Genomic DNA, 26,635 nt, shown 5'->3' with positions numbered 1-26,635 from the left:
CCCGAAGACTAAGACTGATCAGCTGCCTGGGATGCTCCGATTGGTGTCTAGCAGTACTTTAAAGAGCTAGGTCCATTTCAGGAAGGGTCTAGAATGCTCAGTATTTGAGACTTAGATATATCTTCTTGTTTCTCATTGGTGTTTTAGCATACCAGGTGCCTAAAGCTGCACACAAGTAGCCCATCTGCACATCTAGTCTACTCAAGAAGAGCTCCCATACTCATGCAAGCCCAGCCCAGAGCTAAGTTCCCAGCTTACGATTAGTTTTCTAATGCTGAGTAGCCCTGAAATTGACCTACGAATTCCTAGCTTATCTACTTCTCTTTTTACTTACTGCATAGTCTCTACTAGATGAGGCTGCATGGATTATGGAGGAAGAAAGGGTGTCAGGGTTCAGTAGAGGGTTGTGGTGGTATAGAAGTACTATCTAATTGTGAGAGAAGGTCTTTGTGACATTTACATTGGACCATAGGGAAGGAATACGTTCACCAAATAGAAAGGGCCAGGGGCTAGGTTGGAAGAGTGGAGGGTTAGCCTTCCAGACAGAGGGAACATCCACTGGCTGCCAAGCATAGAAACATGGAAGTTGATGAGCTCTCGTCTGAGATCTTGTCTCTGTCAACCGACTGCCCAACCAAGAAGCAGTAACCCTCCCCCAAACACTTTCCATTGACAGTCATTCTTTCTATGAAACAAAGCACACCAATGCCAAACATACATTATTTGATTTATAAACATTTGGATCTGAGCAGATCCCCTGCCTCGCAGCTAGAGTGTAAAGGTGATTTGGTGAGAGATACTCATGGTTCAAATTTCCTTAGCTAAAAAACACACCAAGAAATCAAAACCCCAAATCAAAGCAAACTGCCCACATTTTACTGTGTGAACTTTTTCTGTTGGTCACTGCACTATTTTGGCAGCCAAGGTACAGATGAGGCCAAGGATTCAAGGCAATCATGAGCTATTAGATTTTTAGAAAACCGACCATGTACAAGGTGCTATGCTAGGCACTGGGACTATGATGATGATTAAAATGCTACAGTCTCTCTTCCCATACGTGGTGGTGGGAACAGAGTGGGATGAGGGTGGGGCTAGGGGGTGGGACCTGGAGGAGAGGAGGGAGGGGAAACTGTGGCCAGGATGTAAAACAAACAAACAAACAAACAAACAAACATTTAGTTAATTAATTAAAAAAAAAAAAAGAATGTCCAGGCGGTGGTGGCACACGCCTTTAATCCCAGCACTCGGGAGGCAGAGGCAGGCGGATCTTTGTGAGTTCGAGGCCAGCCTGGGCTACCAAGTGAGTTCCAGGAAAGGCGCAAAGCTACACAGAGAAACCCTGTCTCAAAAAACCAAAAAAAAAAAAAAAAAAAAAAAAAAAAAAAAAAGAATGATCCCCATAGGTTCATGTGTTTGAATGCTTAGTTCTCAGGGAGTGGCACTACTTTGGAGGGATTAGGAGGTGTGGCCTTGTTGGAGGAAGTGTGTCACTAGGGGTGGGCTTTGGGGTTTCGAAGCCCAAGCAAGGCCCAGTGGTTCTCGCTTCCTGTTGCCTGTGGATCCAGACATAGAACTCTCAACTCCTTTTCTAGCATCATGGCTGCCTGAATGCTACCATGCTCTTTACAATGATGATAATGGACTAAACCTCTGGAACTGTAAGCAAGCCCCAATTAAATGCTTTTCTTCCTAATAGTTGTCGTGGTCATAGTGTCTCTTCCCAGCAATAAAACACTGACTAAAACACCATGGAACTCACATTCAAGTTACAGACGTTACTCATCATTCTTACCCTGTGTGCTTGTGGGAGGAAGTAGAGTTCAGAGTAAGAGGTCAGGATAGACAAGGCTGCTTGCTGATGATAGAAATTGGTGTGTCCAAGGATGCTGGGTTGGTGCCCAGGAGAGAGAGAGTGCAGAATGAGGACTCCAAAGGGAGAAATGCAGGGACCATGCTAGCCCATTTTCAGGATTTGGGTCTTTATTCCAAAATGGTGAGAAGGCATTAGAAGATTTTTAATAGGAGCCATAAAATCTGATTTTATTTGTTTAATTTTTTGTTATTACTTTTAGGGATATAACAAAACAGAAAATTTCACATTAAAGCCCAACCCAAACCAAAACCATTTATCCTCCTTAACAGACCTAGAATCCTGCGGTCAAAGGAGCCCCGTGTTGGTGGAAGGGGTTCGGCAACACCCCAAGTAGTACTTTGGGAGCTGATTCATTTCTGCTTTGCTGAGGGAGCAGGGCTGCTCCCTTCCTGCCTCCCACTCCTGCTGAATCTTTGCAGATAAAGGAATCAAATGACTTCCCGTTTCTCATCAGTGTTTCTGGAAAGGCAAGAGCGTTGGTTGCAGCCATCTCTGTGGTCCAGGTCTTGCTTCAGTATATCCAGGATAGCTGTCATCCCCCAGGTGGCTTTGCAGGGGTGCAGGGGGTGGGGCATAGACATGTCTTGATCTTAGCGTCCCAGTCTTTACTGTGGTTGTGAGGAGCAGTCAGTGACTGCCAGCTGAAAGCTGGAACCGGGGTGCTAGTTACGGTGCCTAGACAATGGGTAGGAAATAGGGAGGAGACCAGTGGGCTAATCGGCTAGGTTTATTTTGGAAAATAAATGGATGTAGCATTCATGAAAATTGTGGCATTATGGAATGTTTTTGCCAAGAGGTTGAATTTTTTTTTTTTCCTAGCAGAAATTTGAGAAGGTGAGAGATTCTGAGTAATATGTCAATCAGAGAGGAGTCTGTCATTTTCTGGCAAGTTGAGTAGGCCACAGGTATTTTTTTTTTATATATACCTTGCCTTCACTCACTCTTTTATGAATTATGAAGTATTTTTCTCCTGAAGCCATCAAACGTGACAGGGAAGAGGGGAGCTGGTCCACATATCCATTCTTACCGGGGGTGTCTAGGAGGTTTCAGTGTCTGCCTCTTTATCGCGACCTCTCTGTATCCATCTGCCCTTCCCACTCTCCTCTTGGCCCCTTGACATGACTGCCAGTGGCGTTTGTTGCAGGGCTTTCCTGAGGGTGGTGTTTTTGGGCAACGGGGTGGGGTGTGGAGGTAACAAGCCAAGCAATTGGAGAGATTAACATGAGAGCAGGAGGGCACACCGGAGGCACAGAGAGAATGTTGGGAGGTAGAGGAGCTCCTGCGAGCATGCCAACATTAGCATAAGGAGCAGTCAGCCAGGCCAGATAAAGCAGGTAGGCAGCCGGAAGGAGCTGGCATGAAGTTAAGTAGGGCAACAGGAGGCAGCATGCTAGTCTCAGCTTTGGTGACTGAGCCCAGGGACCTAAGTGGGGATTGACAGGATCAGGCCCTGTATCAAGTGCAAATATTAGGAAATCTACCCCAGAGGCAAAGGGTTGTATGAGCTAATGTCAGAGCCCGGGCTGAGAGTGATACTTATTAGTCACAGCAGCCGCCGCCCAATGCATGTGGAGCACCAAGGCTGTGCTTGACATCCTTCTGAGCATTGTATACTCTGATCTGCACGAGAACCTTGGTCTGATCTGTATTCTGTAAGTGAGAAAATCGAGGTACAGAAAGTCAAAGTAGCTCAGCGTTGCCCAGTTGGGATGAGGCCCCCGGTTAGATATGCAGGCAGCCTGACTCTAGTGTCCTTCCTCATGGCCTCCCAGCTCCATGGTGTTCCTCTTACACAGTGGCAAGTACTGACACACCCAATGCGGGGGCGTGGCCCAAGGGCTGCCTTTACCCACAATGCACTGTATGGGCCTTCCAGGTGGTAGTCTTCACAGCCCTGCTTCTACCTCCTGTAAACAAAAGCCAGTGGGTCCACTTCACCTCCTCTGTGCTGTTCACATATTAGCTCATTAGTTCTAGGGCTCATTTGGTACCTTGCAGTTGCAGACGAGGCCCAGAGGGATTCCAGGACGTGCCTGGGTAGTGAGGCTGAAGACAAACTCAGAAGACTTATAGCAAAATATTACTAGACGCGGAATCTGAGGTCTGTGGTCGTTGGTTTTGAATTTTGTTTTCCTCTTGCTCTCCTTTCTGCCACGTTGCCGCACCTGTCTGAGGGAGTCGGGGATGCAGCAAAGCTGTGATATTAACACTTGCGATGCCACACATAGTTCCAGAGGCAAAGGCGTGCTTGAGTGCTTGCAGAGAAGAGGAGAAAATCAGCCAGCAGGGCATGCACACTGACGAAATAGCAGTATAATTCCCAGGGCTAAAGTGCCAAAGACCTTGAGCTTCTGTTCCAGTCCGTGGAGCCAACAGGAAGGCTGGGTTTGCTGAGTCCAAACATTATTCCTCGGCCTCTTTCTGGACCTCGAAGAGTCCTGCCATAGAATATATAATCACATTGGCCTAGAAGAGTTAAATTTCAGAGAAATCTGGCTGAAAAAAAAAATATCAGTTCCTTTTGCTTCTAAAACTTCCAAATGTCTTGTTCATGGCTACTCACAACTCATAGCACAACACCTTACACTCACCTTTTCTGTCCCTCTCTACCACCCTTACCAAACAAACAGAAGGCAAAAATACTTGTTCTCCTGACAAACCCGTGGGTTTACTGAACCACAGGGCTTAGCACTTAATAAAGAAAAGTAACTTCTCATAGATCACTATGTCTGAAGCTAAGAAAGACTAAATGGAAAAAATGATGTCTTACCATACCAGGTGCCTTGGTAAGGGCCCTGCCATTTCCTCATCTCACCGAATCAGTTGAGGCATTTGCCAAATACCAAGATGAAGCTCTGCCAGAACCATGTAGGATTTGTAGACATGGACGCATACGGGCGATGCCTTTGTGTAGAATCTTCTGAGTGAGCCACTTTGTGTGTGTGTGTGTGTGTGTGTGTGTGTGTGTGTGTGTGTGTGTGTGTGTGTATAGAGGTAAAAGGCAGTGTGTTGGTGAAACCTGGTCGGGAAAGCACCCTCACACTGTGGCAGCCAGTTGTAAGAGGCAGGTGTGGTACTGAAATACCAGTGCAAGACTGACCTCCGGGCTTCCCAGTGATCCCAGTTTAGTTGGAGGTAGGAAACCAGGAGGAGTGGTTCTGTCATCCTTTCAGCCTGGGAAACTCATGGGTAAGAGCATGAGGGTCCCATCCTTGATTTTTTTGCACGTCTTGCTTTGGGGGGGGGTACCCTTGAAATTTAGCTCTTGGAACTTGAACCTGATAGACTCACTGCACTCCTTCATCAAAAGCTGGGGCCTTGAGATGGTGTGAAACAGGAAGCTTCGAGAACTTTCGGAACTTCTAAGTCCAGGAAGACAGCATTTTGGGGACAAAGCTGGTCAGTTCCTGTCTACAGTTCTAAGTTCTTTTTTTCTGTTGATGCCTGGGTTCCTTTGGGGGTGCCCAGAACCAAGTTCCTCACCAAGGTTTTTCTGCACTATGGGATCTACCCAAACACTGGGTTGAGACCTTGGGTGATTTGTAGGTTGGACAGGTTCCAATCCTGAAGGGGGCAGACTTCCCAGTCTGTTGTTCAGTTTGTAGCTCTCAGCCTATGGGTGCCCAAATGTCTTTTCAAATTTAGTTTTTATTATTGTGTGTGTGTGTGTGGAGGCACACATGCATGTCTAGGTCAGAGGACCCTTTGTGGAAATTAGTTTTCTCCTGCCCACTTTACCTGAGGATTGAACCTAGGTTTTTCAGTGTGTAGTGCAGGCACCTTTACCCTCTGCACCACCTCACTGGCCCCTAAATGGCTTTTGATTAGATCCTTTTCACAAAGGAGAAGGTAGGAAAGCACAGGATTCTGCCCCGGCCCCCACCACCATGGTGACCTTTTTCTACTTCACCGATAACTCTTGGGAACATGCTCCCTGCCTCTCACTATCTTGAAAGCTTCATCTTGAAGTGAGTTGGGGGCTGGGGAGATGACTTTTTTCTTCTACATAAGCACAAAATCCCAAATTCAGGTCCTTAGCATCCATGTGAAAGATACCATGTATATCTGTAACCCCAGGACTGGGAGGCAGGGGAGAGAGTAGGTCCCTGAAGTTTGCTGCCAGTCAGGCCTGCCAAGTTGGCGAGTTCTAGGTCTAGTGAGACATACTTTCTTCAAAAGATAAAGGTGGACAGCTGAGGAAGATAACTAATATTAACCTTTGGCCTCCATGTGCACACACATGTGCACACACACTCATATACCACATTACACACAGGAGAGCACAGAGGAGAGCAGGAGGAGGAGAGGAGAATTGACTGTGATCGGGTGGGCCTCAAATCCCGGAACTCAGGAGGTGGGGGTAGGGAGACCCCGAGTTTGAGGCTAGCTCGGCAACAACGTGAGACCCTGTGTAACCGAAGAAAGAAGAGGACAGAGGGGAGGGGCAAGGATGGAGGGGCCGGGAGGCAGACTGGTTATGCCATCGGTGGGCACAGGGCCAGGGAAAGAAGAGAAAACACTCTAAGTTACATATAATACAAGGCAAGAAGAGATATATAGAACACAGGCTTCGAGGAAAGCAAATTACCCTTCCTGGGTGGGAAGCATGCCTTGATTGGATGGCTTCTGGGCTCCCTTATTGGCTTGTGATTCCGAGTCCGCTGCTGCGTTTGTCTCTGATTCATGGGAAGCAGGCAGAGGCAGCCTGGTCCTGCTACACATCTGCCCTTGTCCTTCCTGAGCTGGGTGTGGGGCCGGAAGGAGTAATGTAGAGGCTGTGCTTGACTTGGGGCTCCGTACTGACAAGCCCACCCCGAGTCAGATGGTAGACAGCCGCGGGAGTGCCTCGGGATGCAGGCCCTGCTCTTTACAACCTGCCTTTTGGGCTTTGCATCAGCATTAGTAGGTAGTGCATGCATGAGGCAGCCAGATGTGGGGGAGCAGTTGAGCCTTGCAGTTTCCCAGCAGGGAGTGTTTCACCCATTTTGGTCGAGGCTGAAAGTAGACAGCCTCTTTTCACTCCCTTTCATTGATTCTTCTTTAACAATAATCAGGAAATAGCTATACTCTCGGGGGAAGTAGTAAAGTAAGGAACTATTCTTGGAGAATTTGAGGAGGAGAAATAAAAAAAAAAAAACAAAAAACCTTGCCTTGGCTTTCTGTATGTTCTGGCTAAAACATTATATGGCAGAAGTGGAAAAGCTCATTAAAACAACAATCTAAAGTTAGGGGGAGGTGAGAGTTGGATCTGGGTGGATGGAGGAGTTGGAGGTGAATGATGAAAATACATTGTATGAAATTATCAAAGAATTCATAATACTATACTAAAATACAACCAAATCTGACACACGGATTTGAGCTTAGAATTCCTCCAACCCGGTCCTCTGGCAGTCTGGGGCTCTGGAGAGCTGGGTGGTCCACTGGCCAGCGTTCTGCACCAGCACACAGTGGTCAGCAGGTGGAGCCAGCTCAGGAGTCTCTGTGTAGACTCTGTGGAGCACACCTACCTGCTGTCTTCTGGGTAGGCACAGACTCAAAGCCAACAACATCCCGTGTGAACTTGCCATCTAGGGAGTCTGGAGGACCCAGGTCGCCTTGCCATCTTTTAGATTTGAAAGTGATTAGGTATTGAGATGTCCATGTGTGGCTGAAAGCCATTAATGGCTGGGTCATCACAGACCTGGAAGGATGGGTGTGCTATCCTGAGCTCTGGTAGCTCTTGGGTGACTTTGGATGACTCAGTGTGTTGCTCTGGTCTTAGGCTTTTCAGAGACACTGGCTGGGAGACTGACCTCCTTTCCCAGGTCTGGGCCAGTGACTCCTTGCTGAGCTCCCATGAAATGCAGCCAATGCCTTCTGGCTGACAAAGCAGGGTTGTCACTGGTAAGTGTTTATGTTGCACTTTAGATCTGCAAAGTCCTTTCTCTGAGTTCCTTCTTTCCTCAGTGCCCCAGCTGAAGAAACTAAAGCCCACAGAGGCGATGACTGACTGACCCTGGTCAGCTGGCAAGTTAGTGGCCAAGCTGATGCGGAGTGTCTGGGTGACTTCTTACTCCAGCATAGCTTCTCTAGATGATGTTGTTTACCCCTCACTAGTTTCTTTCCAAATTTAACTGGGTTCTTTTTGGAGGGAGCTGTAGATTTCCCTGGTTCAGGTTTGCAATCCATCACTGGTGAGCAGACAGCCATAATTAAGTGGGGGAAACTCCATCCCAGGTGACCCCATTATAGAGTTTGTCCTAGGCCAGTGTGAGGATGGTGTGGGAGCAGGGGGAGGGAGTTGGACGTTCCTGTGTGAGTTGTGGGGAATGATCAATGCTGTTCTGGACTGTTGAAGGTTTAGGTACAGGAAACAGATGAAGAGTTCTAGCAAAAACTTAGTCGTCACTTAAAGACGAGCATTAAACAAATTGAATTAAAAGAATGTTCAATTTTGCACCTAAAAGTCGGGAGGTTTTTGGCTTCCTCTCCAGACTCCACTAGTGACAGAGGGGTGTTATCTTGCCAATAAGACAGAGAGAGACATTGGTGAAAATATTGAAAACTTTTCCTGTAGAAATGCCGCACATCTTTCCATTTGTATTCTGTCCACTTACTTTCACTGAGATTCAGATTTTCTGTGTGACTTGTGTGACTTCGTGTCCTTGTAACTTAAATCACCTCTGTAAAGTACAGGTGTTGGGTAGAGATTGGTGTCTGCATGCGTGTCTTTAGGAATAGTCAAAAATAAAATCTCTGCTCGGCTCCCTCCTCCCATTGAATCAAGAGGGTGAGTGGCTGCATTCTGAGTATCTAATAGCCTCCTTTCTAAACATTCACACAGCCTTTTCCATATTGCTAAGCGTTCGCTGTAGAACTAGCGATACGGGCGAAACAGGAAGCATCTCTGTGCTGGATAGGATGCTCAGAGTCACCCTCCACTCTCCCAGGGAACGCTCTTCAGCTGACTGAAGCAGGGAAGCCGAGCCAATCAGAGGCCGCTTTCCTAGCTCTGTCGCCAGTCTGTGGTTGAGGAAGGCTTTTGCTTTTTATGCTCTGTATTGGGGAGGCAGATAAAATGCCAGGTCTGGACTGCCTCTGGGGATAACCTCACCCTGTGTGATGTGAATGAATAGCATCCTGCCTGGTAAATTCACAGGAATTGATAAGGCAGGCGCAGTTCTTCCAAAGAGGCCTTTTCTTTTTTAGCTCTAGCTGTGGTTTCTACAGCAATATTGTTTTTGCCTTAAAAGAGGTGCTGTGGATTATCAGACCTCCATGTATGACAATTTGTACCTGCATGGAGTTGAAGACTCGGAGGCTGTAAGTATTTCATAGATAGCCGGTTCCCCCTCCCCTCCTCTTCCTCCTCCCATTCCCCCTCCTGTTTCTTAGGCATCGCAGGAAACATGGAGCTGAAAGCTGACAGCATCGGGGGGCTTGCTGGCAGCTGGGTATTCTCTGTGTAGTTTGCAGCTAACTGAAATTATTTATTGTCAAGCAAGAGGGAAATGAACTTGATAGCGAAGCCACCTACGAGAATAGGCTGTTGGGCTTTCTGTATGACCAGGGCCACGTTTGATTCATGAGGGGGTAACTGCCCCTTGAAGACTGGTTTAAACTATGCAGAAAGTGCTGCTTTTCCCAGTCGCAGGGTTCGCGGGGAAGACTCATTCATTATATAATAACACTGTTTGTTGAGCTAGAATGAATGGAAGGTCCTCCGCTGTAGCGGTGCTATTATGTGCTTACTGGCCAGACAGGCAGTGCGGTTGCTGCTGCTTCTTTGTTAAGGAAATCAGCTGCGAGGGTCGTGCACACAGTACTCCAGCGCAGAGGCGGGAGGTGGTGTCCCTGTACTATGTCCTGGAAGACCGAAGTGAACTCACATGGGTTTGGTCTTAGAAAACTGGACTCCTGTCCCCTGTCCTGAAGCTCAGCCCCCCTGCGCTGTTTTACAATCAGGATGCAATGATTTTCTTCAGTCCCTGCATTTGTAGCGTAGTATGCCGTACAGTGTGCAGAGAGGTTAAAACCGATGGCTGGATTCTTCTTTCCACTATTGCCAGGGGTGGCACCTGTTTTTGCATCACTTATATAGAAACCTTGCAAGGAGGGATGATGAGGGGCGGCCCATGGGACGTGCTGTGGGGAGTCTGAATTTTATATGAGTGCAATGCCATGCATGTTGTTACATTCAAAACTGAAATGTGTTATATAAGGTTCTCTGGCTAAATCACCCAATAAACAGATTATAACAGAAAAAAAGAGCCCTATGGCATACGTCAGTGTAGACGTATGCATCACAACTGCTGTCCATGACAGACAGCAGCCTTCGGTTCTCATAAGGCTTTCCATTTCCCCTTTCTGTCTGCGTTAGTGGAAACTCTAACTCTAGTTTTTTTTTCTTCTGAGAACTCTCTCTGCATCTCGCACAACGTGCTTCAAAATGACCAGGCTGTCAATTTATTGCAAGGGACGGTAGTCTGTAACCTGGGGGTGGAAGTCAGGAGGGCCCGCTCTTGCAGGTAGGGTTGAGAAATGGAAGAGACAACTACTGAGTTTAGTCGCCAGCTTCCCAGCTGGGTTCCTCGGGGGCCTTACCATTTCTGACACTCTGTCCTCACACTCACTTATACAACGTGCGATGCCTTCTTGAGTTGTACGTTTTCCTTTTTGACCATACTTTTAAACTTGGGCAGTGCTGCTTTGAAGTGGATTGGAGTTTGTTTTCTCTTTTCCAGAAATGCTTTTAGAAACCAGCTGCTATGAGCAGCAGAGTCGCCTAGGAACTAATGTGTGCAGCTCCTTGTTCTCCAGAACTGTCTAGATTTCAGACGCACTGGGTCAGAGGGGAGCCGTATAAGTGCAGAAACATTTGTTTTTCCTTTTGGTCCAGCCTTTCAGGACGGCTGATTTTCCTGCAGGGTGGGAAGAGAAGGGCACAGTGGCTTGACTCGTGGCTGTAGCTGATGGAGGGTAGTACAAGGTACTGTGGTGCTGTCTTTTCGGTGACTCAGTGATGGCCAGCAGGCTGAGCCTCCTGGGGACTGTGTACATCTGCAGACGTGAGGAAGGTGGACAGGCTGAGGAATGAAGGAAGGCATCTGGCCAGTTCTCAGTTGAGAGTCCGGGAGGCTTTTGGGGTGGGATGAAAAACCGTGGCACATAAATCAGAGGGGAAGACGGAGATGTTCAGAGGGGTGACCTGACCCTGAATGCTCATTCGAGTTTATTTGTTTTTATAAGGAAGAATAATGTGATGTGTTACCCAAGATGGTGTGAACAGAGAGAGCCTCAAGCCAATGGAGAAGACTAGGCCTAAATAGCTGAGCCGGTGGAGTGCCAGATAAAGCCACACCTGGAGGTGCCACATCCTCAGCAGTCCCTCTCAGTGCCAATGCATTTATGGCTGTAAGTGTGGGGTTTGCCCAGATCAAAGCAGAGCTCGTGGAATAGTTCTGCTGGTAGGTGTGGAAGGCTTCGCTCGGACTAGCTACCACCCGAGGGCCGACAGGCACTAAGAGCTCAGAAGGGCACTTCTCTGGGGCCCCCGCCACTCTGCGCTACTGTGGATCCTTGAGGGGGTGTGCAGAGATCAGCATGTCAGTCATGCTTATAGTTAGTGTGTCCATGCCAGGAATCTGTAACAGACCATCTTTCCTAGAGACAGATATTTTACTCTAAGAATACAGCATCAATATACACTGTGAGCGCATCTCAGCCCCATGGTCAAGAGGTTTTGGCACCATGGTGGGAGGTTTTTCTTAAGAATCTGGTCCAGAGGTGGAGATTATCCTCCTTTGGCTATAGATGCTGTCTCCTACTGTGCATATAAGATGGGACAGAGGAGCATGCTGGAACATAGTTCAGTATGGACACGTCAGATTCCTTAGTCCTGAGGAGCCTGTTTGGGCAAGTCTGTTAACTTCTGCTCTGGGTTCCAGGAAGCTAGTCAAGGGCCAAGATCACTCCCAACTGTAAGAAAATAAAACAACAACAACAACAACCCCCATTCAGTGGCCCCAGCACGGTCTCTACTAAGAGCAGAGATTTGACATAGACTGTCACATGACTTCACATGTTTGGTTTTTCTGAGGATGAAAACCAGGGACTTGTGCATGCTTGGCAAGGACCCTACCACCAAGCTTCCCCCACAGCCCTACATTACTCTGTGGGTCACTTTAACATGGATATGAGAGTATGCATTCAAGACGAGTCTATGCTGACACTAGCCCGTTTACAGTGGGCCGTGTATACAGGCTGTCATTGGCTTCTGTGTCCGGGTTTCCCACACCCTACTTTTACTGCTCCAGTGTACATTAATACAGGTCCTGGTGCTTTGTTATATAAATAACAACAGTTTTTAAATAGGGATGAATAAGGGGCGTCAGAGAGCAGAGAAGTTACATGAGCCCCACTAGTCTCAGATAGTCATTTCTTGCCGTTGCACGCTGTTTTCGGCCGTCAGTGCACATCCACGTAACTAGGTTGTTCTCGACCTGCAGCTATGTGTTATGTCCTAGTCTGTTGTCTTGTCCTCACCTGACTAAGTATCAATCATGCGAACACTGGAACCAGCCTGTGCAGACAGTGCTTTGCACCACTGTATAGAATTTTTGAATGATTTTTAAGAAAGCATAGAGTCTCAGAGTATTTTGCAAAGTGGAGCCAGGGTTAGCTATACATGATAGCTGGTTTCTTGGATCCAAGCTCTTCCATTTCCAGCTGCTTAAATTTGAAAGGGAGTAACTTGGTCGTTTTCAGTGAGAAAGATGATCAGGTCTTAATTCAAAGCATTTATTGCGGAGGAAAGCACAGTCTTTAAATATTTTCAATCACAGAAAGGAGATGTAAAATTGTTATTGATACCATTAGAGAGATTATAGTTGTAAAAGATGAAGTCAAAGAAAATTGTACAGATTATAATGTATATGTTATATTTGAATGTATTTAAATCTATATGTACTCTACACTGTTCTATTTTAATTTTTCAAACTACTTGTTTTCAATAAGCTGTATAACTGTTTGTTTGTCTAAATGTCTGTGCACCCACATGTGCATATTTACTGTGCAGTCTTGTACATCACATTCATCCAGACATGGGTATGCTTCATGCTTTGCTAACTGATGGCTGATACTAAGTGGCATATTTTTACCATAGAAACAAAGACACCCAAGAGAGTTGAGAGCCACACTTCTACTACAGAATGAAGGATTGCTGCTTCCAAAGGTGCTATGCAGTTGTTTTATATATGAAGCTATGTCCTTGTGCTTCTTAGGGAGGGAGAGAAACTTCAAACAGAGGGGTGATGGATTTAAAGGCCTTCAAAAAAATGTTCTAGAGATACTAAGGTTTGGATTTCTCTTGGAAATAACTAGACCAAAGGCCTTTATGCTTTGGTGCATCAGAGCATCCATCTGGGGTGAGACATCTTCACTGTCCATTTCTAGAGTATGAAAACTGGTTTGTAAATGAGTCTAAGGACTGGGTTTCGGCATCACTAGCTACAGAAGTAGCTCAAATGCTTGCAGTTTGTGTGAGATACCTGACGGAGAAATGCACGTGTTTCACTCAGCTGAGGTATTGTGGTAGTAAGCTGGGGTCTGTGAAGTAAATGGTGAACACAGCCTTTTCTTCCATCAAATTCCTATAAGTGATGGCTTTCTAAAGTATATATAGAAATGACTGCCAGATTAAATTGTTATGATGCTAAGAGAGGAATTCCTTACATTTGACCAGAACCTCTGAATTCGCCCCACCTGCTAGTTTCTTGTTAGTTTTCCACTTTGAGATGACGGATGGAAGTATAAATCTCAACCGTCACCCTTGTCCAGGTGCTTCTGTATTCTTTCCTTACAGCTCTTGTCTCTAGAGTATATCGAGTCATGGTAAGTGAGTTTTGCACTGTATGACTGAAGTACCCGTGAAAACAACTCAGGAGTTTGTTTTGGCTCAAGGTTTTGGAGGGTTCTTGGCCTCTTGTGCTTGGGTAGAACATCATCATGGCAGCAATGTGTGGCAGAGGAACTCCTCTATCTCATGGTAGATAAGAAGCAGAGAAAAAGGAAGACAGGAAGGGGCCAGGATATGGCTTCTGTGACCTACTTCCTCCAAGTAGGTCTGAGTTTCTTCTTTTTACTACTTCTTGGTAATGCCAGTATATAATGAATCCATGATGAGGTAACTCCATTAATTAGATTAGAGTCCTCAGAACCCATCTACTTCCTCAAAGTCCATCACCTGGCAAAGAAGCGCCTAGAGGGGAGTTTCATGTTTACAGGACAATCGAGTCCAGAGTTTTAGAATATAGTCCCGTGACTCCAATTGTCTGTCCTCAGTAGATGCCACATCACTGCGTGGCACTGTCGCCTGTGTGGTGCTCAGCAGAAAGCCCGCAGGAACTATGCAAAGCCATCCTAACGGGAAGGGAGTACAGCCTTCCTCGTCCTAGTCCACCTTTCCCATCGGATCTCATTACTGATGGTCCTTGTTCATTCTGTCCTCCATCTGTTCTTTAACACCCTTTCCCCCAGGAAGCCAGGCCTCGGAAGGGACCAGAGGACACAGCTGCACTGCTTATCATTTTCTGTCTGTCCTGTCTCTCCCACTTGTCCTTTCAGGTACACGTCATGACTTCACTCACATATCACTGCAGTGGTATTAAAAGTTAGGCCCGGTGAACTCTACAGATCTGTAATCTGCTTAAAAAACAGGCAGACTTAGGTGTTTTTTAATATGTTTGTATCAACCACAGGGGCCGTGAAAACAGCCATTTTAACCAGCCACCTGAGAATGGCCCATAGTCAAACAGGAAAATTTTATGCAACCCAAGGTATATAAGTACATAAAATAGATACACAAGTGAAGAATTTACTGATAATAAATTATAAATTTATTTTCAAAAAGGTTTTTGGACTGGCAAGATGGCTCAGCAGATAAAAATGCTTGGTGCACAAGCCTAAGGATCTAGTTCAATCCTCAGACACCACATGAAGGTGGATTGAGAGAAATGGTCCCATAAAGTTGTCCAAGCCTCGCCCCCCCAACACATGCCCACACCAATGCACAATCATTCACATAGAATGTTAAAAAAAATTTCAGAATGTCTTCAAACAGTTCCTCTGGTGTACATATAATTTCACCATCTATTAAAGACTAAATCAAATTTGCGTACTAATTAGATGAATGCACTTGTTTGAATTTGTTTCAGTTCCTGTCTTTCTGTTAGCTCATCTCATCACCTGTCTTCTGGTTTGTTGAAAAAGTTAAGTCAGATAGACTACACTTGCCACAGTAATGTCTGTCAAAGTAACTGGCCATGAAATCTCCAGCACCACATTCATCAGGACACTCTTCACAAAGGCAACTAATTTTGCATTTTTCTCCACCTAACAGAATTTCAGCACAGCCAACTTAACCTTTCTCTTCTGCTTAGTCTTCTTGGGAATGCTGTAAGACTTCTTCCTTTCCTCGGCACCACCAGGAAGTCTCAACATAGAATGAAAGGTGGACTTTCATGGAATGTTGTAGTCAGACAAAGTATGGCATTTTTCAGCTGCTTACCAGCAAAGCCTTTGCTGAGCAGGAGGAATTCCCTCCTTAACCTGGAGCTTGGATTTTACCTTTTCTACAGCATCTGAAAGTTTAACCTCAAGGGTGATGGTCTTCCCCATAAGGGTCTTTATGAAAATCTGCACCATAATGTCAGTTTTATTGAGGACTGTGGATAAGAATGCTGTTTACTTTCATACAAACAGTTAAGCTGGGCATGATAGCACACGCCTTTAATCTCAGCACTCAGGAGGCAGAGGCTGTGAGTTCAAGGCCAGCTATTTCTACATAGTAAGTTCCAGGACAGCCAGGGCTACATAGGTAGAAGCTTTTTCAAACAAACAATTGAACAAATGAACAAACAAACAAACAAATAAAAAGTGAAGGAAGGAAGCAAGCAAACAAGCAAACTAGCAAACTTTTTGGGTTCAGAGCTGGTTCAGCAGTTGAAAGTACTTGCTGCTCTTCCAGAGGACCAGGGTATGATTTCAGCACTCACATAGTGGCTCACATCTGTCTCTAATTTCTAGGGGATCTAAAGCCCTCTCATGGCCTTCACAGGACCAGGCACTCCTGTGGTGCAGAGATATACATGTAAGCAAAACAGTCATACACATAAAACAAATCTTAGGAGAATAGTAGATATTGCAAGACAGAGAACATTTTGAACAATTTTCAGAGTTGACCAGTATTTTGATTTTATAGTTACCAGTGCCGAGAATCCACTTCACATAAACATATAGTACAAGATGGCAGAAGTGTATTTAGGACCATTTCAGAAATTATTGGAAATTCTGCCCTCCTCCCAAGCCAAAATTTATGTGAATTAAAAAAAAAATGAAACCCATTAGCAGCTTCACATAGCAATAAAAAAATTCTAGCACTATGCTACTAATTGAAAACCTCCATGCTGAGGGACACTGTTAGAAAAGCACTGAAAGTCTGGTTTCTGCAATTAGACGACTCTTCTCTTCTCAGAGGAGAGGACTTTGCATGTCCCGCCCAAACACTGCAGGTTCTAATATGCAGTCGTCTGGAATCTGTGCTGAGGTGTTTCAGGTGGGTGCTTTGGCATTGGCCGGCATGATGGGGGTGTGAAATGCTGCCTGCAAGGCTGCAGTCAAGCTGCACAGCAAAAAGGGGAGTGTGCTGCCAGAGACGGCATCCACCCGTTACATGTTAGATCCTGAAGCCTTTGGTCATGGGTGGTCAGAGACTTTGGCCAGACTTTGGGTGATGGCTCATTTAGTTACACAGCCCCACACTGCAACCCGCAGTTGCCAAAGCTGGGTAGTGGAGGCTTGTGCCTTGTGTATTAATGACAGGGCACTAGAGGCCACAGCTGAATAGGCAGAGCCGAGAGAGTTTATAGTCCATATAAAATAATGGCAGAGATAGGGAGTTGTACATGTTTATAGCCCGGGCTTTGAACCTTTGAAGACTGTGGAGAGCATGAGGCTCAGGGAAAACCGCAGCTGTTTGGACAGCACATCTTGGTTTACAGGAAGGAGGTAATCCAGATGGCTCTCAAGGCTGTTTGTGAGCACGAAGAAGACCAGAACTTGCTCGGCCTCCACATTTATCTGGTTTTAAAAACAGTTTTAAAGTTTTAAAACAGTGTGCAGTTTTAGTCATTGACTTAGCTACTTTGCCGCTGTTAGTATTTCACATGTCCTGTTTTTAATCCGTTGGAGAGATATTAAAAAGGTTTACACTGAAAGCGGGATGTTTTGAACAGGTATAGAGAGACGCTTTAAAAAGCCAAAGTAAGTGAAATAAATGAGAGCATTTGGATTTTCTTTTAGCCTTGGCATTCATGAGAACAGAAATGAAGACTCTCCCCCCATGTGAATACTGGCAGTGCCCAGTCGAGAGCCTGGTGGTGTGGACTGCAGATGCTCTGGTTCCGCCTTTTAGCAGTTCCTATGACATCCTAAGCTCACCTTTCACCTTTCTCTTCAGCGTGAGCATCATCTGGGAGAACGATCCTGATTCCCAGGACCGCTGCTCTCATCAGCTTTGTGGAAATTTTGGTGAATGACATGACCGTAGCTGAAAGCGTTTCTCAGTACTTTTAATTCTTTGTAAAACTAAAAAGTTTTACTTTTATACTGAACGTAGGTGTCATCTATGAAAATGTAAAGTTTGCGTTTTAATTTTTTACTCTATAACAATGCTACTCTGTAATAATGTTGTCATTGAAAGGGGAGCCGCACTTCCAGAGCTCCTGGGATGGCCTCCAGCTCCCCACTTCTTAGCTCTGTCCCTAAGTATGTCTCTTTCTCTCTTATTCCTTATTTTTTAATATACTGTATTTTAATCATATTCTTTCCCTTCCCCCAACTCCTCCCAGATCCTCCATGCCTCTCTACTTCATGTTCTTTCTCTCTCTCAAAAAAATAAAAACCCAAACAAACAAAACTATATTGAAGCAAAAAATACCAAAACAAAACAAAAAGCTCATACACAAAAAAATGGAGTCTGTCTGGTGATGGTCAAGTGCTTCTGGGGCCTGCCCTGGAGGGCGGTTAATACACACACACACACACACACACACACACACACACACACACACACACACACACACACACGTAGCAGGAATCTTAAAAGTTCTTATTAATAAAATCAAACCCGAGGCCACTTATCAGGGTCAATGCTGGTAGATCAGAGAGACAGAACAACCCATAGCTATCTCATCCTCACCAGTTCCTCAGCTGGTCCTGTTTCCTCAGACTGGAAGCCTCTGAGTCCTCATCCAGAATGAATCTCAGCTGAACTGTGTTGCTCCAAAGCCTGAAAGCTTAACCAGCCAAATGCTTAACCAGCCAAATGCTTAACCAGCCAAAATCTCCTAGTTTCTGGTCCTCACGCCTTATATATCTTTCTACTTTCTACCACCACTCCCTGGGATTAAAGGCTGGCTTTCTAGGATTAAAAGCGTGTGTCACCATGCTTGGCTATTTCCAATGTGGCCTTGAACTCACAGAGATCCAGAGGGATTTCTATCTCTGGAATGCTAGGATTAAAGGTGTGAGTGCCACCATTTTCTAGCCTTTGTATCTAGTGGCTGTCTGTTCTCTGACCCCAGATAAGTTTATTAGGGTGCACAATATTTTGGGGAACACAATACCACCACACACACACACACACACACACACACACACACACACACACACACACACACGCGCAGTGATACTGCACTGAAGAAAATGTTTTTTTCCTTTTCCAGCAAATACCAATTGAAGATTGCCGTTTGGTTTGGAGTGGGACTTTGTGTCCACTTTCCTTTTTCCATGCTGGGATTTTTGTCTGGTTTGAACTTGTGTAGGTCTTGTGCATATTACCACACGCTTTGTGAGCTCATATGTGTCTCTGTCCTGTTGTGTCTGGAAGATGCTGCTTCTTTGGAGACATCCACCACCTCTGGCTCTTATAGTCTTTCTGCCCCCTCTTCCAAATAGGCCGCTGGGTATTGAGGGGAGGGGTTTGATTAAGACATCTGGCTATGTTTCTTAGCTTTCTGTGTCTTGACTTCCTTGTCTCTGTAGCTTCAACAATAATGACACAATAATGAAATGATTTCTTCCCCAAAATGAGTTACTTAAGATGTATAAAGCCCTTAAGTATATAAATATTAATTATTGATATATATCATATGTATCCCCAAAGAGAAGCATATCATACACACACACACACACACACACACACACACACACACACACACACACACAATATGCTTTTGCTTTCGGGAATGAAGTATGCCTCTTACCACACAAGTTCCTACCAAGAACTTAGGTTTATTTCTAGAACTCTTGCATTATTTTTATGGTGATTCCCCCAAATCTTCTAGACTATATTCTCATGACTCCATGTTTGTATGCATGTCCTTACCACATGTCACATTCTGTGCAAGGTGTTCTGTAGAAAAGTCAGCAGTAGTGCAGATCCGTATGCAGAGCAATAGTAGAAACTGACAGGGAGAAGACTCACTGCTCTCCTGAGATCTTACAATTAGTTCACATCTTGTTTTGGAAAAGGAGGTGATAGAGGATCATTGAAAGAGCATTTGGATTTGGAGGTCTTGGTTTCTTATTAGTTGTGACTTGGGACAGGCACCTTATCTCCTGACTCCTCAATTTTCCTCGTATAAAATGAAGAAATTTGATTAAATAGTTTCTAAGATTTTTTTTTCTGCTTCTAAAACCATGTTCTGTTTGTGGATAAGCATTTCTTCCTTTGGGATACAAATGCCACTGTGTGCCATTTGCTTTCTGAAATGATCAATTACCATGGCATTATGTAATACACTGAATAAGGTGTCAGTGTGTGGGCTTTAAATCTGGATGTTTGGCTTTTTCAGAATCTTTAAAAGAAGCAAACGTGTTTGGTGCATGTTTTGTGGAAGACTACATTTGTGAAGGCAAATGTTTTACCGAAGATTTCAACTCTAGAGGCCTTGAAACAAAGGGGCCTTGTCTATTGCTCCTTTGCTTCCCTTTCCGGGTCACACTTCCATCCCTCAGCAGTCTGCTCTGGGAACACTTGAGGGTCAGTCCTTGGAACAACAAAGAACAAAAGCCTACCGAGGTGTGAGTTCCTCCTAGCCTTTCAGACAATCTAGGAAAGAGAATTGCACTCTGAGTCATCTTTCCTTTCAGTGAAGGTGCCTAAGCTGTACATTGAGTATAGGCACACATGATGTTTGGAATGACTGTTTTGTAATTGACATGATCTCATCCATAATATATAGTATGTATAAGTATGTAGTATATTAATTAATATATAGGTATATAATATTAGTATATACATGTAGTATAAGTATATATAGGCATTAGCTATTATATATTGTAGGTGTGCACTGCTAGGTCTATCTAAGAGTATTTTAAAAAATATTCTATTCCTTTGTAAAATTTTCTTCTGTTCATCACTATTACTATTGTTTGAGATGTTCTAAAGCCAATAATTAACCCCAGAAGTGCAGTAAGTTCTAGGAGACATTGATTCCTTTTAAGAACCAGTCACTCACTCCCTTTAAAAGTAACTGTACTCAGTGTACTTAGTGTTTTTATGACAAGCTTAAAGGCATAGAAATGAAAGTGGAAATATTTTCTTGAGCTTAGTCTCTGAAATATTCCCTTAAATCTTGTTTGAATAAAATGAGAGTTAGAGCAAATATTTATCATCTGTGATGATAAGGAATTATGGTATTATGCTAAAATAGTTAATATTGGTTCCCTAGTCTATTTCCTAGGAATCATTATTATAGCTTGATGCCATCAGTTTCAAATGATGCCTCAGATATTAATGTCCTGGTACTTACTTGATTCAATGGCTCTATTGATCCAGGTGATGGAATTAATAACTTATTTTTCACATTCTCAAGCCATCTCCCATTTGATAATGTGATTGCGACTACAGTACTGGAATTAGGCAACAATTGATAAGGTCAGGAAATACAGGACATTGGAATGATCATGATGTACAGGGCCCTTGTGAAGTGCTTGGAGACTGCAGAGTCACATATGGAATAAAACTGCACAGGCCGGAGAGGCTTTGCATGCGTTGGGTTTTAAAAAGAAAATACCTCTGATGGTCAAGTTTTATCGTTAGTGAACTGAAAACCAAAAGCATGGTTATATAAACTGCAATGCATGTATTTCATAAGAAGATGTATTTATTTATTTACATGTATGTCTATGTGCCTCCATGAGTTTATGTGAACCACTTGCATGCAGGTGTCCGAGGAGGCCAGAGGGTGACAGATGCCTTGGAATTGAAGTTCCAAGCGGTTGTAAGGCATCTGGTGTGGATGCTGTGAACTGAGCCTCTACTAGAGTAGTGATGGGTGTAACTACAGAATGGTCTCTAGGCCCATTATACACATTCTTAGAGCACCAGTGGTGAATGTCCTCTCAGACCTTAACACTTGTGAGTACACTGTATTTTAATGACTCGTACACACTTGTTCATGTTTCATATATTTAAGAGGTATATCTTAAAGCTAATGATACTTCATAGTTTTATTGGCAGTGTTTTTAACTTCAGTTGTACATAATTTAATACTAAGTCTTAAAAGAGTTTACATCTTTAATTCAGCAAAATGAGATATTTTGGAAAAAGTTAAGTAATGTGAAACTAAGTAGTGGGAATAATCCACCTCTCTGAGAACTTCCTGACTTGCTCCCTCCCTGCTGGCTGTGGCCATTAATTCTTTGGGCATCCTTCAGTCCTTTTCCCAATGCATTGACAAACCTGGGAATTTAGAAAAAATAGTCATAAATATATACACATTTCTCACACTTGTAATTAAAAAACACAAATAGTATCAAAACAAATATTATCCTGCTATGACACCTAAAAATGTACTACATATATTTTGCATGCCAATTGGCTTCTTTTTCATAACCCGGGTAACATACAGTCTGTACTGTATGGCTGTGTCACACAAAAAAGTCACCCACTATAGCATAAAACACCATGTATAGAATAAAGAGTTTATTCTGGCTTATGGTTCCGGGGAGAGTCCATAACGGGGCAGGGGGAGGGGGAGCTGGCAGCCAGCGGCCAGATCAGGAAGGTAAGAGATCACATTTCTACCCATGCACAGGAAGCAGAGAGAGCAGACTGGAAATGGGATGAGGCTGCTCCCCCACCACTGACTCTGTGGTGTACTTCTGCAAGACTCTACCTCTTAAAGGTTCCTAACCTCCCCAAACATTGCTACTAACCAGGGACCAGGTATTCAGATATGTGGTCCTATTGGGGGGGTGCATTTTTTTTTCTTTTTTTTTTTAATGGCTAATTTCTTTTTTAAAAATATTTTTATTTTATAATTAATTTGATTTTACATATCAGCCACAGATTCCCCTGTCCTCCCTCCTCCCACTTCCCAGCCTTCCCCCCCCCCAATCTACCCCCCATTTCACCTCCTCCAAGGCAAGGTCTCCCCTGGGGAGTCAGCCCAGTCTGGTAGATTCAGTTGAGGCAGGTCCAGTCCCCTCCTCCCTACACCAAGGCTGAGCAAAGTTTCTCAGCATAGGTCCTAGGTTCCAAAAAGCCAGCTCATGCACCAAGGACAGGTCCCGGTTTCACTGCCTGGGGGCCTCCTAAACAGTTCAAGCTCATCAACTGTCTCACTTATCCAGAAGGCCTGGTCCAGTTCCATGGGGGCTCCTCAGCTATTGGTTCACAGTTCATGTGTTTCCACTAGTTTGGCTATTTGTCCCTGTGCGTTTTCCAATCATGGTCTCGATATCTCTTGCTCAGATAATCCCTCCTCTCTCTCACTGATAGGACTCCTGGAGCTCCACCTGGGGCTGGGCCGTGGATCTCAGTATCTGCTTCCATCAGTCACTGGATGAGAGTTTTATAATTACAGCCAGGGTGTTCGGCCATCTGATCACCAGAGTAGGTCAGCTTAGGCACTCTCTCGACCACTGCCAGTAGTCTATAGTGGAGGTATTTTTGTGGATTTCTGGGGACCTCTCTAGCACATTGCTTTTTCCTGTTCCCATGGTGTCTTCATTTATCATGGTATCTCTTTCCTCGTTCTCCCATTCTGTTCCTGATCCAGCTGGGACCTCCCGCTCCCCTAAGCTCTCTTTTCCCTGACCCTTGCCCTCCATTACTCCCCATCACCCCCAGTTTGCTCATGTAGATCTCATCCATTTCTCTGTCATTGGGTGATCCCTGTGTCTTTCTTAGGGTCCTCTTTACTAGGTAGCCTCCCTGGAGTTGTGAGTTGCAGTTGTGAGTTATAAGGTTATTCTTTGTTTTACATCTAGTATCCACTTATGAGTGAGTACATACCATGTTTGCCTTTCTGAGTCTGGGTTACCTCACTCAGGATAATACTTTCTAGTTCCATCTATTTGGCTGCAAACCTCATAATGTCATTGTTTTTCTCTGCTGAGTAGTATTGTATATATGTACCACATTTTATTTATCCATTCTTCAGTTGAGGGGCATCTAGGTTGTTTCCAGGTTCTGGCTATTACAAATAATGCTGCTATAAACATAGTTGAGCATGTGTCCTTGTGGTATGATTGAGCATTCCTTGGGTATATGCCCAAGAGTGGTATAGCTGGATCTTGAGGGAGGTTGATTCCCAATTTTCTAAGAAAGTGTCATATTGATTTCCAAAGTGGCTGTACAAGTTTGCATTCCCACCAACAGTGGAGGAGTGTTCCCCTTGCTCCACATCCTCTCCAACATAAGCTGTCTTCAGTATTTTTGATCTTAGCCATTCTGCTGAAGAGATGGCTCAAAGGTTAAGAGTAGTGGCTGCTCTTTCAGAGGTCCTGAGTTCAATTCCCAGCAACCACATGGTGGCTCACAACCACCTGTAGTTAAATCTGGTGCCCTCTTCTGGCCTGCCTGCCTACATGCAGGTAGAAAGAACACTTGCATACATAATAAATGGCTAAGATCATTTCTTTTTTTTTTAATTAAGAAATTTTGTATTCATTTTACATACCAACCACAGATCCCCCTCTATACCCTCCTCCCACCCCACTTTCTTAACCCACCCCTCCATTCCCTCCTCCAACAAGGTAAGGTCTCCCATGGGAAGTCAGCAGATCCCGGTACATTCAGTTGAGGCAGTCCAAGCCCTTCCCCCTCCATCAAGGCTGCACAAGGTGTCCCACCATAGGTAATGGGCTCCAAAAAGCCACCTTATGCACCAGGGATGGGTTCTGTTCCTACCGCCAGGGGGCCCTCCAAACAGATCAGGCTATACAACTGTCTTGCTATGCAAGGGGCCTAGTCCAGTCCCATGTAGGCTCCACAGCTGTTGGTCTAGAGTTCATGAGTTGGGGGGGGGGGAGGTGGTTCTCATCCAAATTGGTACAACCACTGATAAAGATTTAGAAGAATTTTTGTTTAGTCACCCTGCAGATATAGGTTACCTTTAACATCCTTTCCTGTGGATATTTGTATATGCAGGGAACATTTCTCCAAAATGCTTCTGTAGATAGAATTGCTAGGTAAAATGTTTAGCACAATTTAATGTTTGTTTATATTTGTGAGTATTATAAATTGTTTTTATATTAAAATAAATTCTTTACTAGTTGAGAAAAATACTGAATCAACTCAAAGCATCCAGTCTGAAATATAAAACTGTAAGACATTTCTTGATTACAAGAAGCACTTTTTCCTGGGTGATGCTTCTGCTAGCGTAGGAAGAATTGCTCTACTCTGTTGTAATAATTTGTTGCTAGTTTTCCAACGAAAATTGCCCCCACCCTCAGCTTCATCTTTGTAGCTGAAAACTCCGAGACCCAGAGAGGTTAGACACCTTTCTCAGATAATGGCACAATTCGTGTTACACCTGGACCTAGAAGCTTCCTTACATATCCTTCTAGGGCAACATTCTTTTGTGTGATGCCAAATTCCGAGGGCCCATAGTATTTAAAAAAACCTAGACAACTCCCCATAGGTGGCTGCATCATATATTTATATGGTGTGTGGCATAGGTTTACACTGAATACACTGCTCTCAGATCCAATAGTTAGACCTTTATTTGCTTAGAGATCAAATTTGCTACCCAGTTTCTTTCAAGGCTTTGTTTGATGTTGCTCTGTAATGAAGTTTGAAGTCCTGAGTGGCTGATGGATTAAAATGATAATATATCCATAAAACATAAGTGAATATAAAATCTCAATGCTAGAGAACATTGGAAAGAGGTTTGGGGGTTTAGGGAAGTACTCAAGTTCTTATAATTTGTATGCAGGTCCTGGTGAGAGCTGCAAGTTAATGCTACATTTGGCCTTAGCTGAGAGGATTCAAGTTCCATTTTGTTCTCTGTCTTTATCATTTACAATTCATGTCCATGAGCTTTCAATTCAATAAAGCACTTGCATGATTCAGTAGCAATATTTTCAAAAGGCAAATGGACATTGATATTTGTCAAAGGCACAGAGAATTACAAGTTCTGTGACAAGAGCTGATTCTACCAGAAGGAGAAATTATAGGATGCTCAAATTAGAATAACCTGAAAGGGTTTAATGAAATGTAAAGATGTTGGTAGGATATAAGGAAACCACAGAGTTGTTTCTACTCCTAAACTTAAGAGCATGTAGAAGATTCTGGAAGGTCTGAGTTCTGCCCAGGAAGCTACCCAAGGAAGTACATGGCTTTCTTTGTTGAAGGTACCGCCACCCTGGGGGTACCTGCCTGGGTGCATTCCTCAGAAAGAAAGTCAGAGATGGGCATTCTACGCTCATTCTCTTCAACTCTGGTTTCTGGAGGCGAAAGCTCTGGATCCAGATTGCAGAGATTGTAGGTTAGCCATACTGTGCAAGAGCAGACTGGAGGAGGATGGGAGGTGCCATGGAAAAGCAAGATGAGGTTGCTTTGTCTGTCTTACTGTATTGTCTGAGTATATATTCAAATGAGTCGACGAGAGCATGCAGCTTGAAGGTATTCCCAAAACATGCCTCTGAAGATGCTACCAGAACTATGAAAGACTTGCTGCTGGTAATTTTCCATTAAGACATGCTTTGGTTTTCACATATAGACATGGTTTTCCACAGATAGTTTATCTGAGTCTTAATTCCTATGCTTATGTTTTAATGAAGACTTGGGATACTTGGAGGTAAAAAGTCTAGCAATAGGGAAAAATCAAAGACTTAGGTTTGTGACGGAACTTGAGAAGGGACACTTAGAGAATGTTATAGTTTGGATCTGTTGGAGACTTAGTCCCTTAACTCAGATGTTAATGTATGGCATCTCAAGGTGGAGCCTCCGGGAAGTGATTAGTGTTAGATGAGATCAGGTCTTGAGGATATGGCTGCAAGGATGGCATCAGAGGCTAAGAAGTGGACAGAAGACCTGAGCTAGCACTATTAGCTCACCAAGTGATGTGTTTTGTGATATGAGGTAGCAACAGCTCAGTAGATGTGGCTGTGGCTTCACATCCTCAGACTTCTCAGCTTCAGACCTACCTCGATCACGATTCTTCTTTATGAATTATCCTGTCTGTGGTTTTCTGTTACCCCAGCAGAAAACAGACTAACATGCTTATAATACACAGAGGTCTCCATAGATAATGAAAGGATACAGAAAAGCACACATGAACTGACTTATGCTCCTTTGGCATGGCCAGACTAGAATAAGTCTTAGGATCCCTCTAAAAGTCATTGTTCGATGGTTCCCACCATGTAAGACACTAGGAGGCTCAGTATGAGCAGGGTTAGAATGTGAGAGTTTACAGATCTGACAGCGGC

General features: G+C 44.3%; 1 protein-coding gene and 1 pseudogene across 5 annotated transcripts in view; one reads left to right on the top strand and one right to left on the bottom strand.

Moving 5' to 3' along the window:
- Nucleotides 1-26,635, top strand: part of Cacnb4 (calcium voltage-gated channel auxiliary subunit beta 4) — a 258,374-nt gene that overhangs the window by 110,262 nt on the left and 121,477 nt on the right. The window contains exons 1-2 of one of the 5 annotated variants that reach the window (XM_006974243.4): nucleotides 8,819-9,175; nucleotides 11,102-11,266. The exons of 2 other annotated variants lie outside the window; for them this stretch is intronic. In XM_006974243.4, the coding sequence (XP_006974305.1) occupies nucleotides 11,261-11,266 (6 nt within the window). In that variant the 5' untranslated portion in view covers nucleotides 8,819-9,175; nucleotides 11,102-11,260. Of the gene's footprint in view, nucleotides 1-8,814; nucleotides 9,176-10,691; nucleotides 10,842-11,101; nucleotides 11,267-26,635 lie in introns of those variants that run through there. 2 more of the 5 variants (XM_042275289.2, XM_006974242.4) reach the window with 2 other exon arrangements.
- Nucleotides 15,094-15,556, bottom strand: LOC102910631 (ubiquitin-ribosomal protein eS31 fusion protein pseudogene; annotated as a pseudogene).

The sequence above is a fragment of the Peromyscus maniculatus genome, chromosome 4, assembly GCF_049852395.1.
Source record: "Peromyscus maniculatus bairdii isolate BWxNUB_F1_BW_parent chromosome 4, HU_Pman_BW_mat_3.1, whole genome shotgun sequence".
Lineage (NCBI taxonomy): Eukaryota > Metazoa > Chordata > Mammalia > Rodentia > Cricetidae > Peromyscus > Peromyscus maniculatus.
Note: the sequence above shows the minus strand (reverse complement) of the source record. Positions and strands in the feature narration are given on the sequence as shown.